Source organism: Coptis chinensis, chromosome 7 (genome assembly GCF_015680905.1).
Source record: "Coptis chinensis isolate HL-2020 chromosome 7, ASM1568090v1, whole genome shotgun sequence".
NCBI classification, from domain to species: Eukaryota; Viridiplantae; Streptophyta; class Magnoliopsida; order Ranunculales; family Ranunculaceae; genus Coptis; species Coptis chinensis.
This window is the reverse complement of record NC_141462.1, coordinates 79,477,937-79,502,156: the sequence shown is the minus strand read 5'-3', so window position 1 is coordinate 79,502,156 and position 24,220 is coordinate 79,477,937. Positions and strand designations below refer to the sequence as shown.

The following is a 24,220-nucleotide window of genomic DNA, read 5'->3' as shown; positions in this document are numbered from 1 at the left end:
AGTCAATATATTCAACTTAATGAAACAACTTCTCGATCCTGATATTGAGGGTGAGATTAGCCTGGTTGATAGTCTGGCACAGGAATATTTCGCAAACTCTTTTCCCCCAGATGAGGTACACCAATTTCTTTCTTTTGATAATCGTGAGTTTGACGATGACTCGTATATTAAGGATGTCCACACATTATTAGAGTCAGTATCACTATTTGACCCTACTATTGTGTTGCCAACTGATTCAGAAGAACCGGACTCGCTCTTTTCCATTGAAGAGACGGCCCCTCACGAATCCTTGATCCCCACTCCTCCAACTCCGGATTTAAAACTTCTACCCTCTAATTTGAAGTACATGCATCTCGATCCCGATGGTAGTCACCCTATAATAATTTCTTCTCACTTGACTACCAACAAAGAAGCATGTTTGATTCGTGTCATTCGTGAACATCACTCCACTATCAGATGGTCCTTAGATGATATCAAACAAATAGACCCTAATGTATGCATGCATTGCATAAATCTAGATGTTGGCACAAAGACATCGTGAGAACCGCAACGTCGCCTTAACCCCGCCATGAAAGAGGTGGTGAGGGAGAAAGTTTTACGTTTACTTGATGAGGGTATCATATACCCTATCTCTGATAGTGACTGGGTTAGTCATGTCCATGTTGTTCCCAAAAAGTCTGCCATTACAGTTGTGCAAAATGAAAATGATGAATGCATCTCCACTCGTATTCCATTGAAATGGAGAATTTGCATCGACTATCGCAAACTTAATGCCAGAACACGTAAAGATCACTTCCCTCTTCCATTCATTAACCAGACGCTAGAACGTTTAGCCGTTCATGCTTACTACTATTTTCTGGACGGCTATTCCGGCTATTTCCAAATTGTCATCGATCCAACTGATCAAGAAAAAACAACTTTCACATGTCCTTTTAGAACCTTTGCATACAAATGAATGCCTTTTGGTCTTTGCAATGCCCCAGGCACTTTCCAACGCTGCATGCTTCACATTTTCAGTGATATGGTAGAACGTTATATGGAAGTATTCATGGACAACTTTTCCATTAATGGGAACTCCTTTGACGACTGCCTATCCAACCTTTCTAAAGTGTTAACGTGTTGTAAAGAGAAAAATCTGGTGCTTAATTGGGAGAAGTGTCATTTCATGGTTACCAAAGGAATTGTTTTAGGTCATGTTGTTTTGAAAGACGGGATATAGGTTGATAAAGCTAAAATTGTTAAAATTGCTTCTCTACCTATCCCCCGAATAGTTCGCAATATCTATGTCTTTTTAAGTCACGCTGGGTTTTACAGGCAATTCATTCAGGATTTTTCTAAAGTTGCTCGACCCTTAACCAATCTCCTGCTTAAGGATGCGGTCTTAGACTTCAATTTCAATTGTAAACAAGCTTTTGAAACTCTAAAAACCGCGCTGACTACCGCTCCTATCATTCAACCCCTTGATTGGTCTCAACCATTCAAACTGATCTGTGACGCTAGCGACTTTGCTATTGGCGTTGTGCTAGGACAACGACGTGATGACAAACCCATTGTCATTTACTACGCTAGTAAAACTCTTAATGATGCTCAACGTAATTACACGACAACTGAGAAAGAGTTTCTAGCTGTTGTCTATGCTTTGGATAAATTTCATCCTTACCTAGTCGGATCATCCACCATCGTATATATTAACCATGCCACACTTTGGTACCTACTCGAGAAAAAGGATGCAAAATAGTGATTGTTCCACTAGATCCTTTTCTTGCAAGAATTCACCCTGGAAATCAAAGATACGAAAGAAACCGAAAATGTGGTGGCTGACCATTTATCCAGGCTGGTTGGTGACATTGATAGTGATTCTGACACCATCTATGATTCTTTCCCAGACGAACATTTGTACTTCATTTTCTCCTCTCCATGGTACGCGGATATCGTTAACTACCTAGTTACTGAGGAAGTTCCTTCCTCTTGGTCACGTCCTGATTGTAAAAAGTTCTTATCCACTGTAAAATATTATTTTTGGGATGACCCCTACCTCTTTAAGTATTGTTCCGACCAACTCATTCATCGTTGCATTCCCGACTGGGAACACACCGACGTGTTATCTTTTTGCCATGAACAATCTTTCGGTGGTAATTTTAGTAGGAAGAAAACTGCGGCCAAGGTTTTACAATGTGGTTTTTACTGGCCTATCCTTTTTTGCGATGCACACGAACATTGCAAAGCTTGCATTCATTGTCAGCACCTAGGTCGCATTACCCAACGTAATATGATGTCCCTAAATCCCATTTTAATTGTGGAAATTTTTTATGTTTGGGGCATTGATTTTATGGGACCCTTCCCTATTTCTCAAGGTTTTCTCTACATTCTAGTCGCTGTGGACTATGTGTCCAAATAGATTCAGGCACTCACATGTCGCTCAAATAATCATAAGACTATCGTGAAATTTGTAAAAGAAAACATTTTCTCTCATTTTGGTGTCCCCAAAGCTATCATCAGTGATGGGGGTACACATTTTTATAATAAATTTTTTGGGTTTTTAATAAAGAAATATGGAGTTACTCACAAAGTTGCTACTCCATATCACCCACATATGAGTGTCCAAGTGGAAGTCTCCAACAAAGAGATAAAGTCCATTCTGGAGAAAACTGTCAATTCATCAAGAAAAGACTAGTCTCTCCACTTATCGGATGCCTTGTGGGCATACCGAACGGCCTTTAAGACACCTATAGGGATGTCTCCTTACCGCATTATTTTTGGAAAACCTTGTCATCTGCCAATTGAACTTGAGCATTGTGCCCTATGGGCCATCAAAAGCCTCAATTACAATATCAACACGGCAGGCGAGAAGCGAAAACTATAATTAAATGAGCTTAAGGAGATTCAGAGTGATGCTTATGATCTCTCGAAATCCTACAAAGCTAATATAAAAAGAGTGCACGATAAGCATATTTTGCGTAAAGATTTCAAAATTGGCCAAAACGTTTTACTGTACAACTCCAAATTACACATTTTTCCTAGTAAATTGAAAATACGATAGTCTGGTCCTTTCATTGTGTCATCTGTGATACATTATGGGGTAATCTCTTTGTTTAATCCACAAGATAATAGCAAATTTCAAGTAAATGGACAACGCCTCAAACATTACCATGACTTACGCTCCCCAACTGTTGAACATACTCTTCTTCAGGATCCGATTTACATAGACTAGATGTTTCGTTTGGCGTACTTAATCTTGTTTTTGTAGAGGGTGCGCCATTTTGGTAGCTGAGCCATCTTCTATTTTATGATATCAAAAGTTCTTTGAAGTGTGTGGTTGCAAGCGCCGGAGCCGTAGTCCACAAAAACTCTATTTCAGAGCTGAGTATAAATGTCTTCTGTAACGCGAGCAAACGTTCCTGCTGGTAAACGATGGGTACCAAAAATTTCACCTCCTTCCTTATCTTCCCTTTTCTATTCTCTACCTCGCAAACTTTAGCTAATCATTTGGTGTAAGTCTCACTCATCGCGAATAGGTAGGTCGTAGTATTTTTGCTTGTAAACGAGGTGCGCGAAGGATGGGGTGGTGTATGCATTGTCAAATACCTTTCTGTCCAGGTCTTGACTTCCTATCCGATACTAGCCGGTATAAGGTATACTTTTGTCTGACACCAGTTGCGCAGGATAAACTTTGTTGCCGCGCCGTTTCTCCCACGGGTTGGGATTCGTCTTGAGAATCTGACATTAAAAGACTAGCAAACGTCTTGAGGATCTGACGTTAAAAGACTCAATTCGTCTTGAGGATCTGACGATAAAAGACTCACTTTGTAGATATATATATATATATTGTAGTCTTTTAAAAATTCCCCTTGCATTAAGTTGTGCACGTAAAGATTTGTGTTCAACCTCAGATGTTGCCTACTTGGAACACGTACGTTGTTACATCTTATTGTGATATTATATTTACATCTTCCTTGTCCTTTTACTTACACTATTTACGCTTAAAAAAAAAAACTCCTTATAGTCACAAGCCCTATTCTTTCCCATCCACACTTGATAGAACTATTTTAGAAGATACACGTGGTCTAACTACCCTGTGACACCTCGATCCGTATTTTCTCCATCTTCGGATTGGTGCCTATTTCTAGCTAGGCTAGACACCTCTAAAATCCAATCTTCCCTCTTCCACTAAATTATCTTCACCACTCCATTCCTTCCATCTTTAATGGCCCTCACTAGAATTTTCGTGCCTGAGCAAAATTTTATGGAAAATTTCCAGAGTGGTCTATTTCACCCATATTTTGATACTGAAATTTTACGTCGAGGATAGTTCCCTCTATTACATCATAAGGAGGCACTATATTCCAGAGAATTGGTCTTGTTATTCTATAAACACGGTTATTTCCAAAACGGGCAATTCTTTGTCCGTGCAAATGGATGCGAGCGCGAATTGACTCTGGAATCATCTCTGAGGTCCTTCAAATTCCCATTACGAACTCGGGGGTACACCTTCAGGATTCACCATTCGACAATATAAGGCATTTGATGTTTGTAACTATCCTTTACGGCGAATACAACCAGAAAAACCGCATTGTTTATCAGTGGTCCTTGCAAAGAAACCAATTATCTGTGATCCAATGGCTAGCTCATAATGTACTTGGCACATTTAAGACTTCCGAAATAACAAAACCCCTCCTCCATCTACTCTGGGTACTACAGACTAAATGCAATGATTTTTGCATAATTCAATTTCTCTAGAACGCGATCGCACGTGCCAGGAAAAAGTCATCTCCTTTGCCAACCATTGTGACACTTATCATGGTGTGTTGGGGTTTTCCTATTACTTCTCCTACTACGTACCTCAGAACAACGAATATTCTCACTATTCACTCTGTCTGCATGAACGGTTTTTGGACTCCCGACGTTACAAAGAACCATGCCAGTGCATAAACTAGCAAAGCTTGTTCCGCTGTCAACATCTTCACTGAAAATGCAATACACAACATTTTTAATCCTATGGAAGGCCTTCGTCTAATTCACCAAGGACTAATGACATTATACACACGTCAGAATATCATCATCACTAGTCTTTTTCAATTTCACGACCTGCGGACAATACAAGACGAAGAACAAGCACAATTTTTGCACAGCCACAACTAGTTCTTAGCAAATCACACTCTCATAATGGAGAACCAAGCCGAGATTTACCATACACACAAAGCCTTTCGCAGAACAAAGTGTTGTCAGACGACCGACCGCGATCGAGAATCTTATAAATGGATTTCTCTCACCCTCGCTGTTATTTGGGCCTATGACACAAATTAGATTTTGCAAATTTATGTTCTTTGTCATTTTCTTTTTAGTTTTTAATATAGTGTAATTTTCCTATGGTAATAAATGTCAATTGTTTTTACTTAGTCATTCCCATCGTATTCTAATTTTTGGTTTATCTTTGTCTACAGGAGGTATCTTTCATCACACGTCTTCTACAATGACATCTCCAAAGATTATTCCAGAACAATCTTTCCATGCTTTGCTGAATTCTCCTGCATATGGACATCTTTTCAGAGACTTCATCACCCAAGTTGGTTGGACCTCCTTTATTCTGCACCCTAAGCAGACATACTTTCCAAGTTTGGCAACTTATTTTTATGATCATATGGAGGATCCACCTGCTGCACGTGGTTTCATTTTGAACAGATTTGCAATCCGTATTGGTAACACCAGACATCTCTTTTACGAGCCAGCAATTGCTATGGCTTTGGACCTTCCTTATATTCAGCCAAACACCCTCATTCAATACATCATACAAAACAACTTTAATGACTATTCTTGGGAAGATTTCGCCGGCCATTATGGCGATGGCCTCGCCCAAGTCATTGAACATGCAATACTTAGCCAATGGCCAGACAACACAATTCCACTAGCCAGTATGACCATGAATGTCGGGACTGCCATGTTGTTTATCCTTCTGAACATCATGGGAGATTGGCATTTTTCCACTGCCTTCGAATAAGCTTGTAAGACTTTCTATGCTCTAGCCCAGCAACATACTGCCTTCGACATCACAAGCCTAGTAATTGAGAACCTAAAACGGGCTCACTTTTTTCGGTAGCACTATATCACTTTGCCAGTTACAGCATGCTGGATAATGAGGACATTCTTACCATAGTTTGTGGCCACTTTTCATGACTAGCTACGGGTAGATTATATGTGTCCAACGAACAAGACAATTCGTTCTTTGCAATTTTGGGTCTGGCGTCGACGCTCTTCAAGGTACCTGAGGAACGTTTGTTACTTCCCTAATGACGATATCGCATCTGGACACTTCAATTCTAGAAAGAGGAAGTGGAGAGAAGTCTGGCAGACTATGATAAACTGGTGTGACGCAAAGGAATATCATTTCTATAAAGATGAAACCAGAATGGGCATACCCCTAATTCGTTATTAGGGCAATGTAAGTTGATGTACATATTTGTTGTTTTACTTTTTGATGTGAAAAATAAATAACCTAACAGTGTCCTTTCCCTTTTGTGTTGTATATTATATGTGGTGTTAACATAATTTTCTGTTGAAGATATCAGCTTTATTTTTGCTCAAGCCTCTCAGGTATATTCTTTCTTCCTCTTGACACTTTGAGGACACAGCGTCCGTCTGTTTGGGGGTGGTTAAAAACTTTCGCAAAAATTAAGCATTCATAGTAGTATATAGTTTTATTTTATGTCTAAATAAGTGTATTTAGTGACAAAGTATCGTTTCCTTTTCTGTGATGAAAAATATTTAGAAATCTCACCCTAGCATTAGAATTAGGACTTGTTCTTAGAAACTTAAGTTAATACATATGCAATAGTTTTAACATCTTTTCATGAGCATTCATGCACTGACTATCATTAAATGTACATAGCAACAAGTTTTTGGGACCCACGGTTAGACAACTTAATTTCTATATCCTGTGAGAATCTAACTAAATAGCCTCAAAATGTGTGATATGTGAGTAATGACTCGGAGGTGCAGTTTTCTGAATAGAGAAGTTCACACGTTTACTTACTTGATCACTACCCGAATCTTAGACGAGATTTTAGGCCTTCTTTGGATCGATATAGCCAAAAATTCACACCTGTAAAAAAAAATTACTGCTAGTCGCCCCACTAAACCTTTCATTAACTCTTTCTATTTCACCAAAAATTCATTACCCATCTATTAACCACAAATAAATAAGCACACCTAGATGATGAGTATGAGAAATAGGATGAAATACGGAAAAATGAAGAGAAAAATCTATCACAAATCAAAATCAGTTACCTGCTTCAGAAGAAAAGAAAAAGAAAAATATGTTTCTGAAAAAATTCAAAAGAAAAATCAAAGTTAGAATTTCCCCCAAAATCAAATCAAAAAGGAATACAAAAGCTTTAAAAAGCCAAATATAGAAACTCATGTTAGAAGCAGAAAAGAAAATAAGGATTTCTCTAGTATAAATATCTCAAAGACCTTATTCTCTCATACTTATTATTTTTGAATTTTTCATTCCATTTTCTTCTACACTACCACCTAATCCCCATAACACCTAATAAAGACATCTAGCTCAATTAGGAGTAGGGTGGTGTGATAATAAGTAGTAGATGTGAATTCTTGACCTCGACTCCTCTGACTGTCATTAAGTATGTGAGGAAACGTGTGCCCGGCCACTGCACACTGGAGTTAGCAAAACTTGAGTGAAAAAATAAGAGAGAAATTGTGTTTCGACACATACCTGTAAGAACCTACTTAAGGACGTTATCCAAAGGATCCAGAAACGGCCATGCTCGTACATTTCATTGTAAAGATCACTGCATGCATGATCATATGTAGATGTTTTTATTATTGTATGTATATTAACTTGAATTTCAAAAGAATTAATCCTTGTTTCTCCCGCTAGTGAGATGTATAGATATCTGAGAATAATTAAGGGAACAAGCCTTTGTTACTGAGTCGTTATAGTATAAATGAAGTTTGTGAGTATCTTCTCTGGAAAACTCTCACGAGGCTATAACTTGTCCACTAGGGAATTCCTAGTGGTTTAAGGCCTTGTTGCATACGGTCAATGCAACCGCACTCTGCGAAATAAGACTTAGTTAGGACAACACATTTTTGGCCACTTATCATTTTAATGTCTTTTCTTTGCTTGAGAACAAGCAAAGCGCTATTTGGGGGTGGTGTGATAAGCACCCAAAATAGTAATACTAAACCCCGAGAGACATAGCATTTTGGTTAATTATGTGTTTAATAATCATGAAATAATTATATTTTCATACTTTATTTTGCAGGTTTTCGCAGTTAACGTGAATATGATGATAAAACATACATCAAAGTACGGGAATATTGACATACTTGAAGTCTTTCCACTTAGCCCCAGTGAAGGCCAACAAAGCCTGACTAGAGCCGAAGTTTCCAAAGGGACAAAACCAGTGCAAAACGGGTCCACATGTAAAGCAACAAACTTCCGAAGCTCACATCTTTCAAACCTGGACGCCGATTTTGGAAATTGAACTGCCAGAGCAACCAGGGCGGCAAGTTCTATGCAAAGACAGAAAGTTGTAAAAATGCCAAAATCCGAGCCGCCACTGGACACAGTGCATGGACCTACTCTGAGGGCCCACAAAAATGATGAGTCACCATGGACAGGTGACAAGTTAAGATCACACCTTGGTGGCGCCTTGCTTATATGAACAAACAAAACATTAATAGCAAGTTTTGTTTTGTATACAAAACTTTGGAAGTTTATACAAAGTAAGAAAAAAACAAAGTAAAGAAAATGACAAAATTGAATTAAAGAAGGCTTCACGTGAAGGGGCGATATATATGAGAAGGGGAATTTAGCTTTTAGGGAGTTTTAGTTTTAGACTTTAGTGGTTAGCTTTATATTCTTGGATTACTTTCATTTCCAATACGTAGCTTTCTCCTTCCAGTAGTTTTCCAAGCTTCAAGTATTGTAAGTCATTTACTTAATAAAAGTCAGTTCTTTTCAAGTTAAATTCCTGTTATTTATTTACTTGTTTAGTTTATACAATAAGATTAATCTATCCATCATGACCATGAGCTAAAATCCTCCCTAGGGGGAGGGTTAATGACTCTCATGTTCCGATCCGGATTGATACTTTAATGTTTCCAGAATCACTACTTAGGAATTAGGTGTAGATTATGCATCCGGTCCCAAAATGATTGAGACTGGCCAAGTTTGGAGTGCTGACGCTCTAGAATAGTCTCGCGAGAGACCCAAAATGTCTCACGCGAGACTCTATGGTGTCAGATAGCTCTCTGATTTGTCCAGCTAATGTAGAATCGAACCAGGAGCTAAAATGATATTCCAGAGATGAAATATTAGTTCAACTCCTTATGCTAAACTCCTTATGCTAGTGAGATGAGCTCATAGATGCGTGCATCTCACTAGGGATCGATACTCAACGCCGTCTCGGGTTTGTCTTTGAACTCGAGACGGATTAGAGCTGTAGTGATATGGTACTCTAACTGTTGAAACTGATTCTTACATGAGTACGGTTAACCCTTTTCTTGTTTCTCTATCCCTATTTATTTATGTAAAAATCAATAGTTATTATTTTACATTACTTGCATTGCCGTTAATTTCTCTAAACCTAAGAAATATCCTAAAATCCTACTCACTAAAAGTTGTAAACCTTGTCGAGCCCTAAGGTATGGACGATTCCTTACTCGACCTATCCTACCAACCCACGTGAGTAAGGTAACTTGACTAAACGGACGTTTACGGACTTTGGACTGCAGACTGCAGACTTCGGACTTCGGACTAAAGGAATAAACCTGAAAATACCGTTTATCAGTAGGCTTTGAACATAGACTCTGAGTGTGGGCTTTATTGTAGATAAGCTCTGAGCATGGGCTCTGAGCGTGGGCTTTTTGGGCTCTGAGCATGGGCTTTATTATAGATAAGCTTTGAGTATGGGCTCTAAGTGTGGGTTTTTTTGTAGATAAGTTCTAAGCATGGGCTCTGAGCGTGGTTTTTTGGGCTCTGAGTATGGGCATTATTATAGATAAGCTCTGAGCATGGGCTCTGAACGTGGACTTTATTAAAGATAAGCTCTGAGTATGGGCTCTGAGAGTGGGTTTTTTTATAGATAAACTCTGAGCATAGGCGCTGAGCGTGGGCTTTTTGGGCTTTGAGCATGGGCTTTATTATAGATAAGCTCTGAGCATGGGCTCTCAGCGTGGGTTTGTATTGAATTGAGTTTTTATTGGGCCACATTTGTAGGGCCAAAACAATTATGTTATAGATTTGGATTTTATAGTTGTAGACTTGTAGATACAAGACACTTGCTTATAATGAGATTTTGACTAATTTTTGCGTTTGATAAAGAAAAATGTTGTACAGTCAGAAATGGTCGCAGTAAATAACATCATTGAAAATTGAGATTATTGATTGGTTTAGCTGACAAATTAGTTTGTTGAACATAATATTTTTAAGCTTATAGTTTAACAAGGTTTGATTTTGGTTGTTTTTAATTTTTGATTTGTAAAGATTCCACTGAAAGTTTTCTGAATTTCTGATAAATTTGGATACCCAATATTTCTATACCCGAAGACACCAGGATGGATTATTATATATATTGTCAGTTGTCACTTTGAAGAGTATTTGGCTTTGGCCTATAGCCTTTCCAAACACCTGGACCACCCCTTAGAACAAAATGACGCGCTTACTGCTCTGTTTATTGTTTGTTTAGTTTCTTACTGATTCAAACATTCAATTTCCTCCTCCATCCTATTTGATAAGCTAAAATAAATAACAGTAACATTCACAAAACCAGCCCAGTCTAATACCAAAATTCCACTTTGGATATAATTTATATAACAGAAGTCACAAAAAAATTGCTAACATGTGATTATTATTTATCATTACCATTGGTTGATTGGTAATTTGGTATCATGCCTAACATGTGATTATTATTTATCATTACCATTGGTTGATAGTTGATTGGTATCACTTATGCTCTAAGAAATAGAAGACAATAATCATGACGAGGACCATGTGTGTGTTTATGAAATATGACAGCACATACGAGAAAGAAAATATACGATTTTTAAAAAGCTATATACATATTACGCCATTGTTACAACAGTATAAAATGGTAGACGGTGTATGAACATTTGGCGCAAATTGGCTGAATTTGGTGTAAAAAGGGCGTTGTTGATTTGAGTGGAAAATGAAGCCCAGAAAGCGCAAGACCGCAACGTCCGCAAGTAATGATAATTGCCCAAGAAAACGGCATTAGTTCCAGCTCAAACCCGCAAAATGTTGGTTCAAGTGTTTAACACTAAAATAACGTGCTTAACTACTCGGCGCGCCTGAAAAAAACCAAAGATTTACAACAATTTTGGCATCTCAAAATTGTGATTATGGCTAGTATCATGTGTAATTGTCATCTCAGTAGAACTTGATACACTTTGATCTACAAAATAGTTACAACTTACAAGTATACAGCTCTAAGGAAAAACAATTAACCTCACTTGTTATATGAACTAGCAAAATTGCACGCACACTGCGCCTGAAATAAGTCGAAATGTTTAGATATAAATATAGAAATGGTGGCAATGCCAATGGATAACTAATGGTGTTGCTCAATTCAAATTAAAGTCCATCAGGTAAGAGTCAATGGTGCACAAGGCAGTTTATGTGGGAGTCATCAAGAATGTGGAGGCAATGTCACCAAGTCACCTGCGGGATTGGGCCGAGCTTCAAAGCTTCTAATATTATTATGCTAATTCGTGACGCATGAAATCGTTTTGTAGTTACTATTGTTAAATGCATGTTCATTTGGTTAGTCATTACAGTGTGTTTTTCCACTTTGCTACTTAATCAAATGCATGTTCATTTGGTTAAAAATAGAAAAGATTAAATCAATATCCAACAGCCAATCATATGCCTAAACTTTCCATAACAGTTACTAAAATCTAAAGTAGACTCGCTTGGTTAACTAATCAGGTCTTCCTTTAAACCTATCCATTTCTTGAACCTTCAACTTTGCTCCACATTTAGTGATTTAGATGCTTATTCATCGCTTAAACAGGCTGATATCTTATCTAATTATCTATCTGTTCCAAAAGCATAAGCAGCTTCCACTGAATCAGTTTCCATACACACTGTAGTAGTCCATTCTATGTCAATGGCCTCTTCAATGGTATCAATAATATCTCCATGCACACTGTAGTAGTGCATAGTTTGTATGTTGAGTGTTAGAAAATGACGTACAATGCCTACATGCTTGCCCATGTCAATAGCATATTGCAACTACGTGATTACTTGTAAAGCTGCTCCATGATCTTCATCAAACGTTCTACTTTATAACCAATCATTTCGTTGGCCAAAACACCATTATGAAAGAAATAGAGTGAAGGCTGCAGCAAAAATTAATGTCAGAATAGAAAAGGAATTGGCCAATAACCAAATAGTAGATAATTTTTATCCAAAAAAAAATAGTAGATAACTACAATTAATTCAAATATGCACATTTAGAGGATGACTTCACTTATTTGTCCAAGTTGGTTAATTAGAATTCTCAATAAAAAACACTATTTATCCAAGACAAGTAGATAGGCATCATAAGAGCATGTCAAAAGCAGTTTGAGATACTCGTTGCAGAGGGAGACTTGCCACAGATTGCTATCTAGAGGCAAGAGTGGGTAGAAAATCTTGTTAGATAACCCACTCCAATACCAATTTTGAGGGAGATATAGGATTTCTGGCAAGAAGTTAAACAATAAGCAATAGCAATTTCCTGATAAAAACATACTGCATAACATACTACATCAGCTTCCCATTATGCAGTTAAAGGCTCAAGCGATGTTAGGCAATGAGGTGAACTTAAGGGCTAGACAGGAGCATAGATGACCGTAAGCATCCTTAGCTCTAAGGCGAACCTACCGCGTAGGCGCGCTTTGGATTGCTCGGAGTTTTCCTGGCTAGCAACTATGTAGTATGACAGAAGTATTCCATATGAACATGCACCATAAACTGGTTCCCAACAACATAGATAGAAGTAGTCCAGTGGGCTACTGGTCAAGCCTTGGGAGGTTCAGACTTGTCATACTAATATTTTAATCTACCAGTATTTTAATCTACCAGTCAACGTGGTAAAATATAACTTCATTTCGTCTTATACTAAGGAGAAGTGAGCATAAATTTTTTTTCAAGGTCTACAATAAGATAGGATAGTATATGGTGGGGTTATGAAACACTCTCAATCATCTCAGAGGTCTCAGAGTGAGTTTCTTTACCACCAACATACATATAAGTCATTAATTGATATTACAGATTATTACAATTTCTTCGCGCTAAATCAACTAAAGATATTCTATCAATTCAAATAACAAAATATAATTTCAAACTAAAAAATTTCAGGTTACCATAACATTAAGAGTATACATACCTAAGCATCATCTGCAATTCGATCTCAAAATTGATCTCATACTCTTGCCCAATGAAATTCAGCTGCCATTTGTTGTTCCATGTTAAATTGATAATCTATGCATTGAAAGAAAAGAATCCAAAATTTAAGATCGTAATCAGCATGTTGCATTTAAAGAGAGAAATTTGGATTGCCCCATGAAGAACCACTCTCAACTTAGTGTGTTGAGATATTTGCATAAAGTTTGGATATATGGGTCAAATTAACTGAATGTAGATCAACACATCATGCTGCAGTGGGTGTTTCAAAACAATGAATTCGAACTAAACAACATGGGAGAGAAATGTTCATGACAAAGACAAAATCATACCTGAATATATGACTCTCCTTTTCATCGTGATGAAATCAATTTGGATAAACACAATGGCTACCCGGATCTTGAGTTTCCCTTGGAAAAGGTCTAAAATTGTTTCTGCAATAATAGTCATATTACTTTATCAAACAAAGTTGAACAAATAATCCAAACCCTAAACACAATTAAGTAGAATTCCAAGCATTTTAGGCCTTTAAAATGAAAACCATGAGACTTAAACATATGGTTTTGATCCCTTGAAAAGGGTTTTTTTCAGCCAAGCCACTGTTAGTTAAATTGCATTCTAACATACAAATGAAGGAGAAATAAAAAAAATAACTTACATGCCAGAGTTGTCAATCAGAAAAGCCTGAGAAGAGAGAGAACGCCAATTTGGAACTAATGTACACATCAAATTAGAAAATGAAGGTGTGTGACTTAATCCAACAGAAGCTCTGATGATACATTTGAATATATACTGAGTTAGTAGTATAGTAAAATTAAAGGTTAGTAGGATATAATGAGTTTAATTAAGTTAATACCTACCAACTCCAAAAGTTTTCCCTATAACCTCAAGATGGATTCTCATAAATAATAATTTTAAAAAAAAAACATCAGAAGATTGAAAGAATAAATCAACAAACGTGAAGACTGATTGACAAGACATGTGTCACACCCCGAATTTCGACAAAATTGGAAAAACAATATTTGTTCCCGACTCTTCGATTTTCGAGGTGTGATGCACTTTCAACTTCCAAAAACCCATTATCCATTTATCTATTTCAATAATTTGAAACCAATAAAAAATTTATTAAATAAACAAAAGTACTCTTCATTACAAAAATTCATAAATATGATTAAATTACAAATTTCCTTTCAACAACTCTTTAATTATAATTACAACTGAAAATACAAAACAACATTGTCTCAATTGAAAATCTATTTTACCTCAAGAGAAAACAAAACATATCCTGAAATGCGACGCTAATGCAAACCATAAGCAACAACTAACCGTCTTCAACACTAGTCCTGTCAAGACTTATCAAACTGTGTTCATTTTATGAACACACCCAATAAGCAAACATGTAAATCGGGTCAGCATTATAAACAATGCTGGTATGAGTAGCCCTAAAATACAAAATATACTTATACATATATATACACAATCCATAAGGCAGTTAGTTCATCCACCGAGGCGCCTTAACTTCCAACGACTAATACAACATTCTTAAATACACTAATTAAGACAGGTAGTTCCTCCACTGAGATGCCTTAGCTTCCAATCCGTACTAGATCAAACTGCATCCAATAATAAAATAACAAAACTAAAACTTACTCTATACTTACGATGGTGTAAGCCTAATCACAGAGTGGGTCACACCTGCACAGATAATCAATTCAACCCACCCTTTCTGCAAAGCCATTTGTGAATGCAACATAAATTACAATAAATCATTGATTATAGATTTAACGTACACTTTGATATATCATCACAATTATTATTTAGAGTTTCTTTAAGTGTCTCTAGAATCACGTCGTCTCTATGTTTTACCTAGTTTCCCTGGCTACCACAATCGCTCCCCAACGCCGAACATGTACATCCACATGCCTCCCCTCACGTAATGAACTACTCCGTGTGTAATTACCCTAAGCGGGATATCGCATACCAGATAACCCCCCCCACCTAACGTCATTACGCTGGCGCCACTATTATTCGGCATAAAATATCGCGCGTCTCGTTCTAATTTTGCGAACGAGAAAATTAAGCCACTATTCGGCTACGATTGCCCTACATATGGGTCAATCAACATCTCATACACCCTATACAAGGGCCAATCATATCACATACGCCCTACACATGGGCCAAATCACGTGAGTTGTGGTAGCTAGGTTCTAGGATTTTCGTTATGTAATTTATTCAGGTATTATACATTTATATCTCATAACCATTTCACTGTATCACGTGCATGCCAAATACATTATTGCACTAAGCCACAATATTTGGAAATATCCACAAATACTATAATACCTCATGGTAGCATCTCACAGACATAATGATGGAGCGTTTACATTTATTTCTCAAAGATATTGCATTTAATAGATATCCTAACATATGATATCATTTAACAGAACAACAATTTCAACATACCACATAACATCACAATTGCTTCAAACGTACCGCATAACATTTTTATAGCATTTTAGGAATATTATGTCTCCTAAAATTTCTATCTCGTCACGTGTCAAAAATTGCACAATATCAACGTCAAATCTTTCTTAGATAATGACAAACAAGTTTATACAGGCTTCCACAACATTCTACCATTTGATTAGTCCATAAGATTTAATATAAAAAAAGTAATGCAATTAAATAGTCAATAGTCCACAGTCAAGGCCCAAAACCAAAGCCCAAAAGTCTAAACACTTAAAGACCCAAACAGAATAGAAACTGACCCAAAGAACTAATAGGTTTCGGCCCAAAGAACTAATAAGTTTCGGCCCAACCAAGCAAAACTAAAATCTGGCCCAAAGAAACAAAACTAATGTGGTCCGGCCCAAAAACAATTAATTGGTTCGACCCAAAACAAAAGAAATAAAACTGGCCCAACCCAACTAATTAGTTTCGGCCCAAGCCCAACAGAGTTAGAAACTGAAGTTGTGAGACTGGGAGCACTGGATCCCAATCTCGGTCATCCCCTCCACCGCACCGGCTCGTGTTCTGGCCACCCCTCTCACTTCCTCCTCCAAGCGGTTTTGCACCTCGTGAAAAACCCTATCCTTTTAATAAAAGCACCAACTCGATTCATTAAATCAATCTCCTACCTCCAAACTATATCTGGACCGTCCGCCATTAACAACTTCTTCGAGCTTTGCCCCCCCTCCACTCTACAACACTCAAACACCCTCACAACAACCAACAATCCATTCAAGTACACAACAACAAAGTTCAAATAATAAACTGGGCGATTTCTTTTCGCCCCCATTAACGCCCTCTCAAAGCTTCAACAGCACCCATTCGACAGCCCTCACACAGCCCCACTGCCACCAATCCTAATCCAACCAAAACAACAACCTAATCCAACCAAAACAACAACATAATAGAGGTTCAAATTCAAAATACTATACAGGGCGATTTCTTGGGCTTGCACCACCATTAACGGGCCCATAAAGCTTCAGCACTTCATATTCAGAGTTTCATAGTTTACAATTGCAAAACAATATGCTAACATTTAACAGGTTTTTGCATTTTGACCGGACGCAGAATGACTACAGAAGAATAAGCAGAAATTAAACGAAAACCTTGAACAAAAATAAATATGTTTGTATCCACGTAAAACAACTATAGGTTCAATGAAATAGCAAAATAACTACTCACCTTCGTATTCCGGCAGAAAATATATAAAATAGAACACTACAAATCCGATCCACAGCTAGATAAGAGATGCACAATCCGGGCTCCATTCTTCGATATTTGTTTTAACTTGTCTAGTTCTAAGCAAAAAAAATTAGTTTTCTTAAAAATCCTCAATTTTTGATAAACCATCCTATTCTAAAGAATTCTATGTCATATTTTACTTTAAAAACTTTCCATATTTTCTCCCATAAATTACGAAATTATTCTCTCCATGTTTCCTTATTAGTTAAATCTCTACACTTTATTTTAAAACTTAAAAATTTTCCTATTAAATCATTTTCAAACCAAACAAACTATTTTTCCTCTTTTTTCTCAAAAAGTCAAACATACATATTCACTCCACTTAACTTAAGACTTAGTTAATATATTATTATTATTATTATTATTATTATTATTATTATTATTATTTTGTAAAATAATTAATTTTAGACATTTAATAAAATGAGGGTGTTACAACATGTCAAATGAAAAGAGCTATAGTAAAGTACTATTTTAGTCAGAGAACTAAACATGACAGTGAACAATAGCAAGGGGAAAATGAGAAGTGACTTTGCAAGCTCCGTATGTTGGTCATTTCTGCATTTGTCAGTTGAGAACGCATAGCAGTAGCAAGAAGTCTAAAAGGAGTTTTGCAACCATGGATCTTTGGAGGAAGCAAGTCATCATCTATTGGTAAGCAGGCTTTGTGGAACAACACATATTGTCGATGTGGCCATTAGTATCATCAACCTCAAACGTGTGAGCCAAAATCAATTGGGAATTCTTTCTTCAATTTCTTAATCCACTTTATAATTAAAACTAAAGATGAACTGGAAAATAAAGCATAAATTAAATCCGAATAACTAATCCATATCAAACCACAAACCAAAAGTTCAACCAGAACAAACCTTTCGAAAGACCATAACCATTAAAGTACCCAATCAGAAATTAACCAATCTGGAAATTAGTCCTGAAATTAAGAAAATTCATGCATTAAAGCAAATTGACTGATTTCGAGAAGTGAAGAAAACAATCATACCTGATGATTGGAGGTTCATAAGCAATATAGAGATGACGGCAAAGATCCGTTCGCCATTCGCCAATTCCATCCTAGATTAGAGTACTCACTATTTCAACTATATAGATTTTTTACCTCGATTGAAATGAATGGCTAGGATTTGTTGCAATAAGAGAACTCAATTTGAAGAGAGAGGGAGAGAGACTGATGGCTCTGTTTACTTTTTATTGCAAAACTTTTTTTTTTTTTTTTGTTTGCAAAAGAAGGGAAACGTAGGGGTGGAGATTGGGAGGGGGAGACGTAGAAGTGTATTCATTGTAATTAATCTAATTAAATTACTCAATTATTATTGCTAATTAAATGTCATTTATGGTGGGGATGGTGGGGCGTACAATTCAAAATGGCATGGAATTGGTTTTTTAATTCACCACCACATGAAAGTACCTATTACTCTTATTCAAAAGTGTTAAGCAACATTTTAATTTAAAGACAATATCGGCACTAAAAATTTACAAAGGCGTAAAAAGACCAAATAGTCCTCATTAATAAATATCTAGGTATTTGATTTAATTATTTATCCAGGGGTATTATGTGTAAGAAAAATACCCAGATGAATTTAAGGGTTCATATTAGTTATAGGAGATACTTGTAGTAGAGATATCATGAATATTGTAGTTATAGTCAAGGACCAAAATATCGATATCGGTGTACCCAAAAACCGATATATATCGGATATATCCATTTTTTTTGTGACCAATCCAAACTATTTAAAATATCATAAATATCGAAAATATATTGGAAATATCGGATATATATTAAAAAATGGTCACAAAATCAAACGATATATATCGTAAATATCGGATATATCGATTATCTCGGCAATAAAAAGTTTTATATCAGAAATTCTGATATATATCGGAAAAAAAGGGTTCTATATTCGGTGGATATATATTGAAAATATCGATATCGGTGTACCAAAATACCAATATATATCGGATATATCGGGGATATTTTGATAGTTAGCTATGCTTTAATTCTCTTCATTTGAGTAGGAATTGAAGTGGGCAGTCTAGTTTAATGTCCAGAACCATTGTACATCATCAGTCGGCAGTGGCGCTTGAAAATTTGATGTCCCTAATTCCCGAAAAGTATATTGGACAAAGTTCACAGATTGAAAGAGGCGTGGATCAAAATACGCACCGGTGCGTATTGATTGATCTGGAGCCATACAGATCAAATCTCAAGAATCAAGAATCAAGAATCAAGAGTAGTGTAGAGAATATTAAGCCATCAGAACAAACAATAATGTATAGCAAATTCAATGGCCCCGATAAGCCCACATTACTTTCCACCAATTACATCTAAGTCTAAATCAAATTAATAAAAAAAAAACTTGTGATTTGACGTGCCCACCAATTGTTACGTAGCCTTTCAGTTGATCCACCGGTTCAGTAACTACTTCACATCCATCCCCGAACTCAAATCAAGTCAGATCCTCGTCTCAATCTTATCTGCTTTGACTACAGGATTCGCTTTAGCTATGGCTTCTTTGCCAGCCGCCTTGAAATCATAGGAACAACCGTGTTGCTCGGGGTACCTATGTGTAGAACAGAAAGTAACCCCGCACCGGCAACGAAACCCGGTAAGTCCTACACGCTTGCGACACGAAGAACAACGGTTTGCGCACTCAGCTTGACGTGGTACCTCCAAAACATTCGAACTCTGTCCATTACCAACCGTAGGTGAGAAAACTTGAACGGACTTGGCAGCTAAAGATTTTACAGCAGCATGTTCTTTAAGACAATGATCCCTATAACATCTTGAGCACAAATTTAATGTGGTTGCACTACCAAAAAATCCACAATTGTTGGCACACATAGTTGGAGCTTGACATCTATATTGATCTTCAGCCATCTTTGATCCTATATTCTTATTATATCTATCGTTTCTGAAAATAAATTCTCACAAGAAAAACCTATCAAGACAATGTAAAAATTTGTTGAAATCGTGTGTATTTATAAAGGCTAGGGGAATTCAGTTGGGTGTAGAAGTTTAAATGGAGAAGGAAACAGGAAACCATGTTGACGCGGGTTTGACATTGGTATGTTTACTGTATTACTTGTCTTTAGGGAAGTCGGCAAGGGCGGTAGTCAAGTTTGGTGGGCAACTGGGCATCACCGAAGTTTCTCAACTATTATCTAATACTAGCCCTTTTGCCCGTAGCCGGGCTACTTTATTTATAGTGGAAGAGAGGATTGTTTTTATTTAAAAGATTATTTAATTTAAACATTAAAAAGAAGTTATCAGTTATCAACTTATCACATATGATTTTTGGTCAATTGGTCTTAAAATTATGGCGGCAACAAAGAAATGCAAGTTTTATTGGTTTTGTGTTAGACGATAAGTAAAAAGATCACGTAATTATATAACAAAATAGTAATTATTTACACAGAATAGTAAAAGAGTATATCTTTAGTCCATATAATGTCATGCTAAGATTATAAATGATCAATTAAATAAAAGTTTCTCATGACAAAATATAACACAATTTAATAAACATATATAAAATATTACATAATGTGCAATATATGGAAAACAATAACACGTGATCTCTTGAGGAAAACAAATTTTCCATTAACTAATTTTTTTCGAAATTTTTTAGTAATACGTGTGTTTAGAAATGCTTGAGACGCATCGATATATGTTTGAGAAAGTGGTTTCGTCATCCATGTTCACTAAATTTTGCCAGAGAGTTTAATATCCACTCCTATTATCACCTGATTATCAAAAAAATTCATAAACTTAATTAAAAGAGAACAAATCTAGCATTAATAAGAACATTTTAAAATCCAACTGAAATTTATGTGATCACATTTTAAAACACAATACAGGATCACGCCTTTAACTACAAAATTTCACTATTTTGAGTAGAGGACCTTACTTTTCTTTACTTGTGTATAATCACAGGCTCATCATCCGAAGTTGAAGCCTTACTAAATCCACCATTTTCAAAACCAAAAGTACCTGAATGATTGAAAAGGGTTGATGGTGCCACTACCTATCGATGTCCTCACTATGTGAACAGAGTGAGAAAATCATTTATACATTCAGTTAACTATTCAACAAAGAGAGAAATTCAGTTAACCATTTAACAAAGACGAACAAAGGGGAGAGCAAACATAACCCAAATAGATGCTCTTTAGCTTACAACCTTACATAATACAATAAGATATGTTTGTTAACTAATTTTTCCTCGAGTACGAATAGATACTAAATACATTAAAACCGAGTACGAATAGATACTAAATACATTAAAACCCTAAGGCCCTGAGCAAACAAAACCCATAACCTTTTAAATCCTAATTTTAACAGTAGATTCTATGCCATTCATTTATTAAGTTTCTTAAGCACATACATATATATATACAAATGATTGCAATATGAGCTAAATTTAAGTCTCTTTAATCATCCACAAAAACTTAAAATCTATTATCTAAAGGAAAAAGCAAGACCAAAAGCTTCCCCTAGTTTTCTTGGGTGACGCAGACTAACTACCTTTAGCAAAATGCGCAAATATCTCAGTCAGCTGTAAAAGTACATTAGCAGATGACTCTTATAATAGTAGACAGACAGAAGTCACAGAACTTACTAATTTGGAATTGGGTTCATTTGGAATTTTGAACCTCGTTAATTTACTCTTAGCAGATGACTCCAATAACGCTCATTTAAATTAGTACTCAAATCCAAATATTGAGAAAAGCAAATTGCAATTGAGTTTTTCAGATAGATACCACAAATCATGATAGCATTAGAGACAACATACTAAAAGATCAAAGAGTATATACCATCAAAATAATTCCTCAACACAAACCATAACAAACGGACAATAAGGAAAAACTTTGATACATAGCAAACCCTTGCAATATAAAATCAAGTATCAACAACAGACAACTAATTTCAATGAGAAACAACATTTGTTAAAAACATGAAAAGTAGAAATAGTAAAAAAATTATCTGAATGTGACAATCAAATTCTCAGAAGTTCAAATGCAATGACAAAAAGCGCAAAAAGAATTTAAAAGTAAAACTTACTAAAATAGTGGGTTTGTTAGCGTGCGTGTGTTAAGGACCAACCTATTGTACTCGGTATTCTCCAACAGTTGCAACTTAGCAACTCAACTGTTTTCAAATTTAAAGTTTTATCTACTTAGAATGACCTAGAAACAATTTGTCATTCGCTCCTATACACCAGCTACTTCCGCTAGAGTAATAATTCCTTTTATATTATTAGTGCCTTGAGAGTAAGTCATGTCCTTAACAACTCTCCTACTCCATACCCTACCCATATGAGGAAGACCAACTGCGCAAGTAGTATTTGTGCTAAATCAGATTCCAACCGGACCATCAGAACCTGTTTGAACAGTCCATGCAGAAAGAATCAGGGAGCAGCAGATACATTTATATAATGAAAACTCAGAATATGAAATATGATCATTTTCATTCGAGGTTGTGATTGTGTTTGGTTTGGCAAGAAATTGTGGTCAATAGACACTGTAATCTGTATAATTTTTTTCTTTTTAAGTTTGGTGACTGCTGGGCGATGAGAAAACATCTAGAAGTACAATTCCCAACACGACTTCATGATGTGTCACCTTGGCATATGCGAGGAGTCTACCATAACGACAATCACATGTAAGGCTCTTTCTTTGATGGGGACAGTGCCATCACAGTTAGAAGTTAGAGCAACTAATCGACCATATAATTTGTTATAACTTCTTTGCACAAAGAAAGGGTTGTGAGCATCCTATCATGCCAGACAACTGATTCATACTTATGATGGATTTTGAATATGAATGAGTTGCCTTTTGACCCAGGGAAATTCCTGGACCAAGCCCATATAAGAGTAGGTTCATTACCTTGCATGTGTGGTGGCATCAACTTTAACATTAGTACTTTTTCAAGAACCTTGACAATAACCTGGATGAGATAAGTTAACTTAGGGTTATGACTAACCTGGCACTCCGGATCTCCAAAATGCACATTGTACTCGATTAGTTTAGGTGCTCCTGTTTTCTCAATCATGAGCCCTACATACAAGACCCCAACAAACTTGCGGCCGCCAGACATTCCTTTCACTGTTAGTAGGATTATAGAACTCATAACCAAAGACTTCAGCTCTTCTGTTAATATTGGTGCTTGCGAGTATGCACCGATTCCACCCGTATTGGGTCTTGTATCACCATCCCCAACGCATTTATGGTCCTGAGCTGATTCAAGAGGTATGGCATTCTCACCATCCACCAAGGCAAAGAACGAAGCTTCTTCTCCTTCCAGAAATTCCTCAATAACCACAGAGCAACCCGCAGAACCAAATATACCCTCAACCAACATTGAATCAATAGCTTCATATGCCTCCTCCAAAGTCATTGCAACTACAACTCCTTTTCCTGCAGCAAGTCCATCTGCTTTGATAACAATGAGACTTTAGAAAACCCAAGTGACCTGTGTAAAGTGCATGGGGGTATTGGGGTGACCAAGTGGTTAGAAACTCTGCGTGGCCTTTTTTGGATTATACAGGAGACCCATCACCTCTACCAACATGTTTGGCGTCTAATTGATCTATCTGGGAAAATCTAAGACAACTTCGCAAGTCGGATACCTGTCAATATGAACTCTTACTAACATCCCATGAGTAAAAAGAAAAAACCCGAATTTTCATTTCTAAAACCATAAAAGCTTTTAAATGTGTAACATTATGAAAATAAAAATTGGGCGGTTTCTAAAGTCATTGTCCTTACGTTACAAAACTTTCTAATCTTAATAACTACAGCTAAAATTCTTCCAATTTCAGCGGTCTCATCACAACATTCTACAATTAAGCTACTTAGCGACATCCAGTGCCCCAAAATGATGCTTGAGAACTATAGTACATCTATCAGAAAACTTAAGGTGGGGAAACAAACTGTTCAATATAGAAATGGGTACAACATTGAATGTTTCTCCATATACTAATCCTCACTCCTTCACCCGACAAATAAAAATTAAAAATCCATAGCTAGAAGTAA

At 36.5% G+C, this 24,220-nt stretch overlaps 2 protein-coding genes and 1 long non-coding RNA gene across 4 annotated transcripts; all 3 read right to left on the bottom strand.

The window, feature by feature from the left end:
* Window positions 1–11,821: 11,821 nt before the first annotated feature.
* LOC147489156 (uncharacterized) lies at window positions 11,822–15,416 on the bottom strand. Of its 2 annotated transcripts, XR_015203251.1 has the most exons (5): window positions 14,692–15,416; window positions 14,088–14,198; window positions 13,762–13,863; window positions 13,413–13,507; window positions 11,822–12,381 (listed from the first exon to the last, which is right to left on the bottom strand). It is a non-coding gene; the product is annotated as an uncharacterized LOC147489156 (long non-coding RNA). The 2 variants fall into 2 exon arrangements; XR_015203250.1 differs by having other exon boundaries at window positions 14,088–15,416.
* A 4,021-nt stretch (window positions 15,417–19,437) lies between these two features.
* On the bottom strand, window positions 19,438–20,312 carry LOC147489155 (zinc finger A20 and AN1 domain-containing stress-associated protein 4-like). The gene has a single exon (XM_086575141.1). The coding sequence runs from the start codon at window positions 20,067–20,069 to the stop codon at window positions 19,644–19,646; it is 426 nt and encodes a 141-aa protein (XP_086431267.1). The 5' UTR covers window positions 20,070–20,312; the 3' UTR covers window positions 19,438–19,643.
* A 1,958-nt stretch (window positions 20,313–22,270) lies between these two features.
* LOC147489154 (phosphoribosylamine--glycine ligase-like) lies at window positions 22,271–23,826 on the bottom strand. Its single transcript, XM_086573463.1, has 2 exons — window positions 23,169–23,826; window positions 22,271–22,566 (listed from the first exon to the last, which is right to left on the bottom strand). The coding sequence occupies exons 1-2, from the start codon at window positions 23,580–23,582 to the stop codon at window positions 22,462–22,464; spliced, it is 519 nt and encodes a 172-aa protein (XP_086429589.1). The 5' UTR covers window positions 23,583–23,826; the 3' UTR covers window positions 22,271–22,461.
* Between the last annotated feature and the right edge of the window lie 394 nt (window positions 23,827–24,220).

What these genes read in the sequence shown, in the direction of transcription:
- LOC147489155 (XM_086575141.1), bottom strand. Translation starts at nt 20,069, where the DNA reads ATGGCTGAAGATCAATATAGATGTCAAGCTCCAACTATGTGTGCCAAC.
- LOC147489154 (XM_086573463.1), bottom strand. Translation starts at nt 23,582, where the DNA reads ATGACTTTGGAGGAGGCATATGAAGCTATTGATTCAATGTTGGTTGAG. An exon ending in TTGGAGATCCGGAGTGCCAG is followed by an intron (nt 22,567 to 23,168) that starts GTTAGTCATAAC and finishes CTGTTCAAACAG; the next exon opens with GTTCTGATGGTCCGGTTGGA.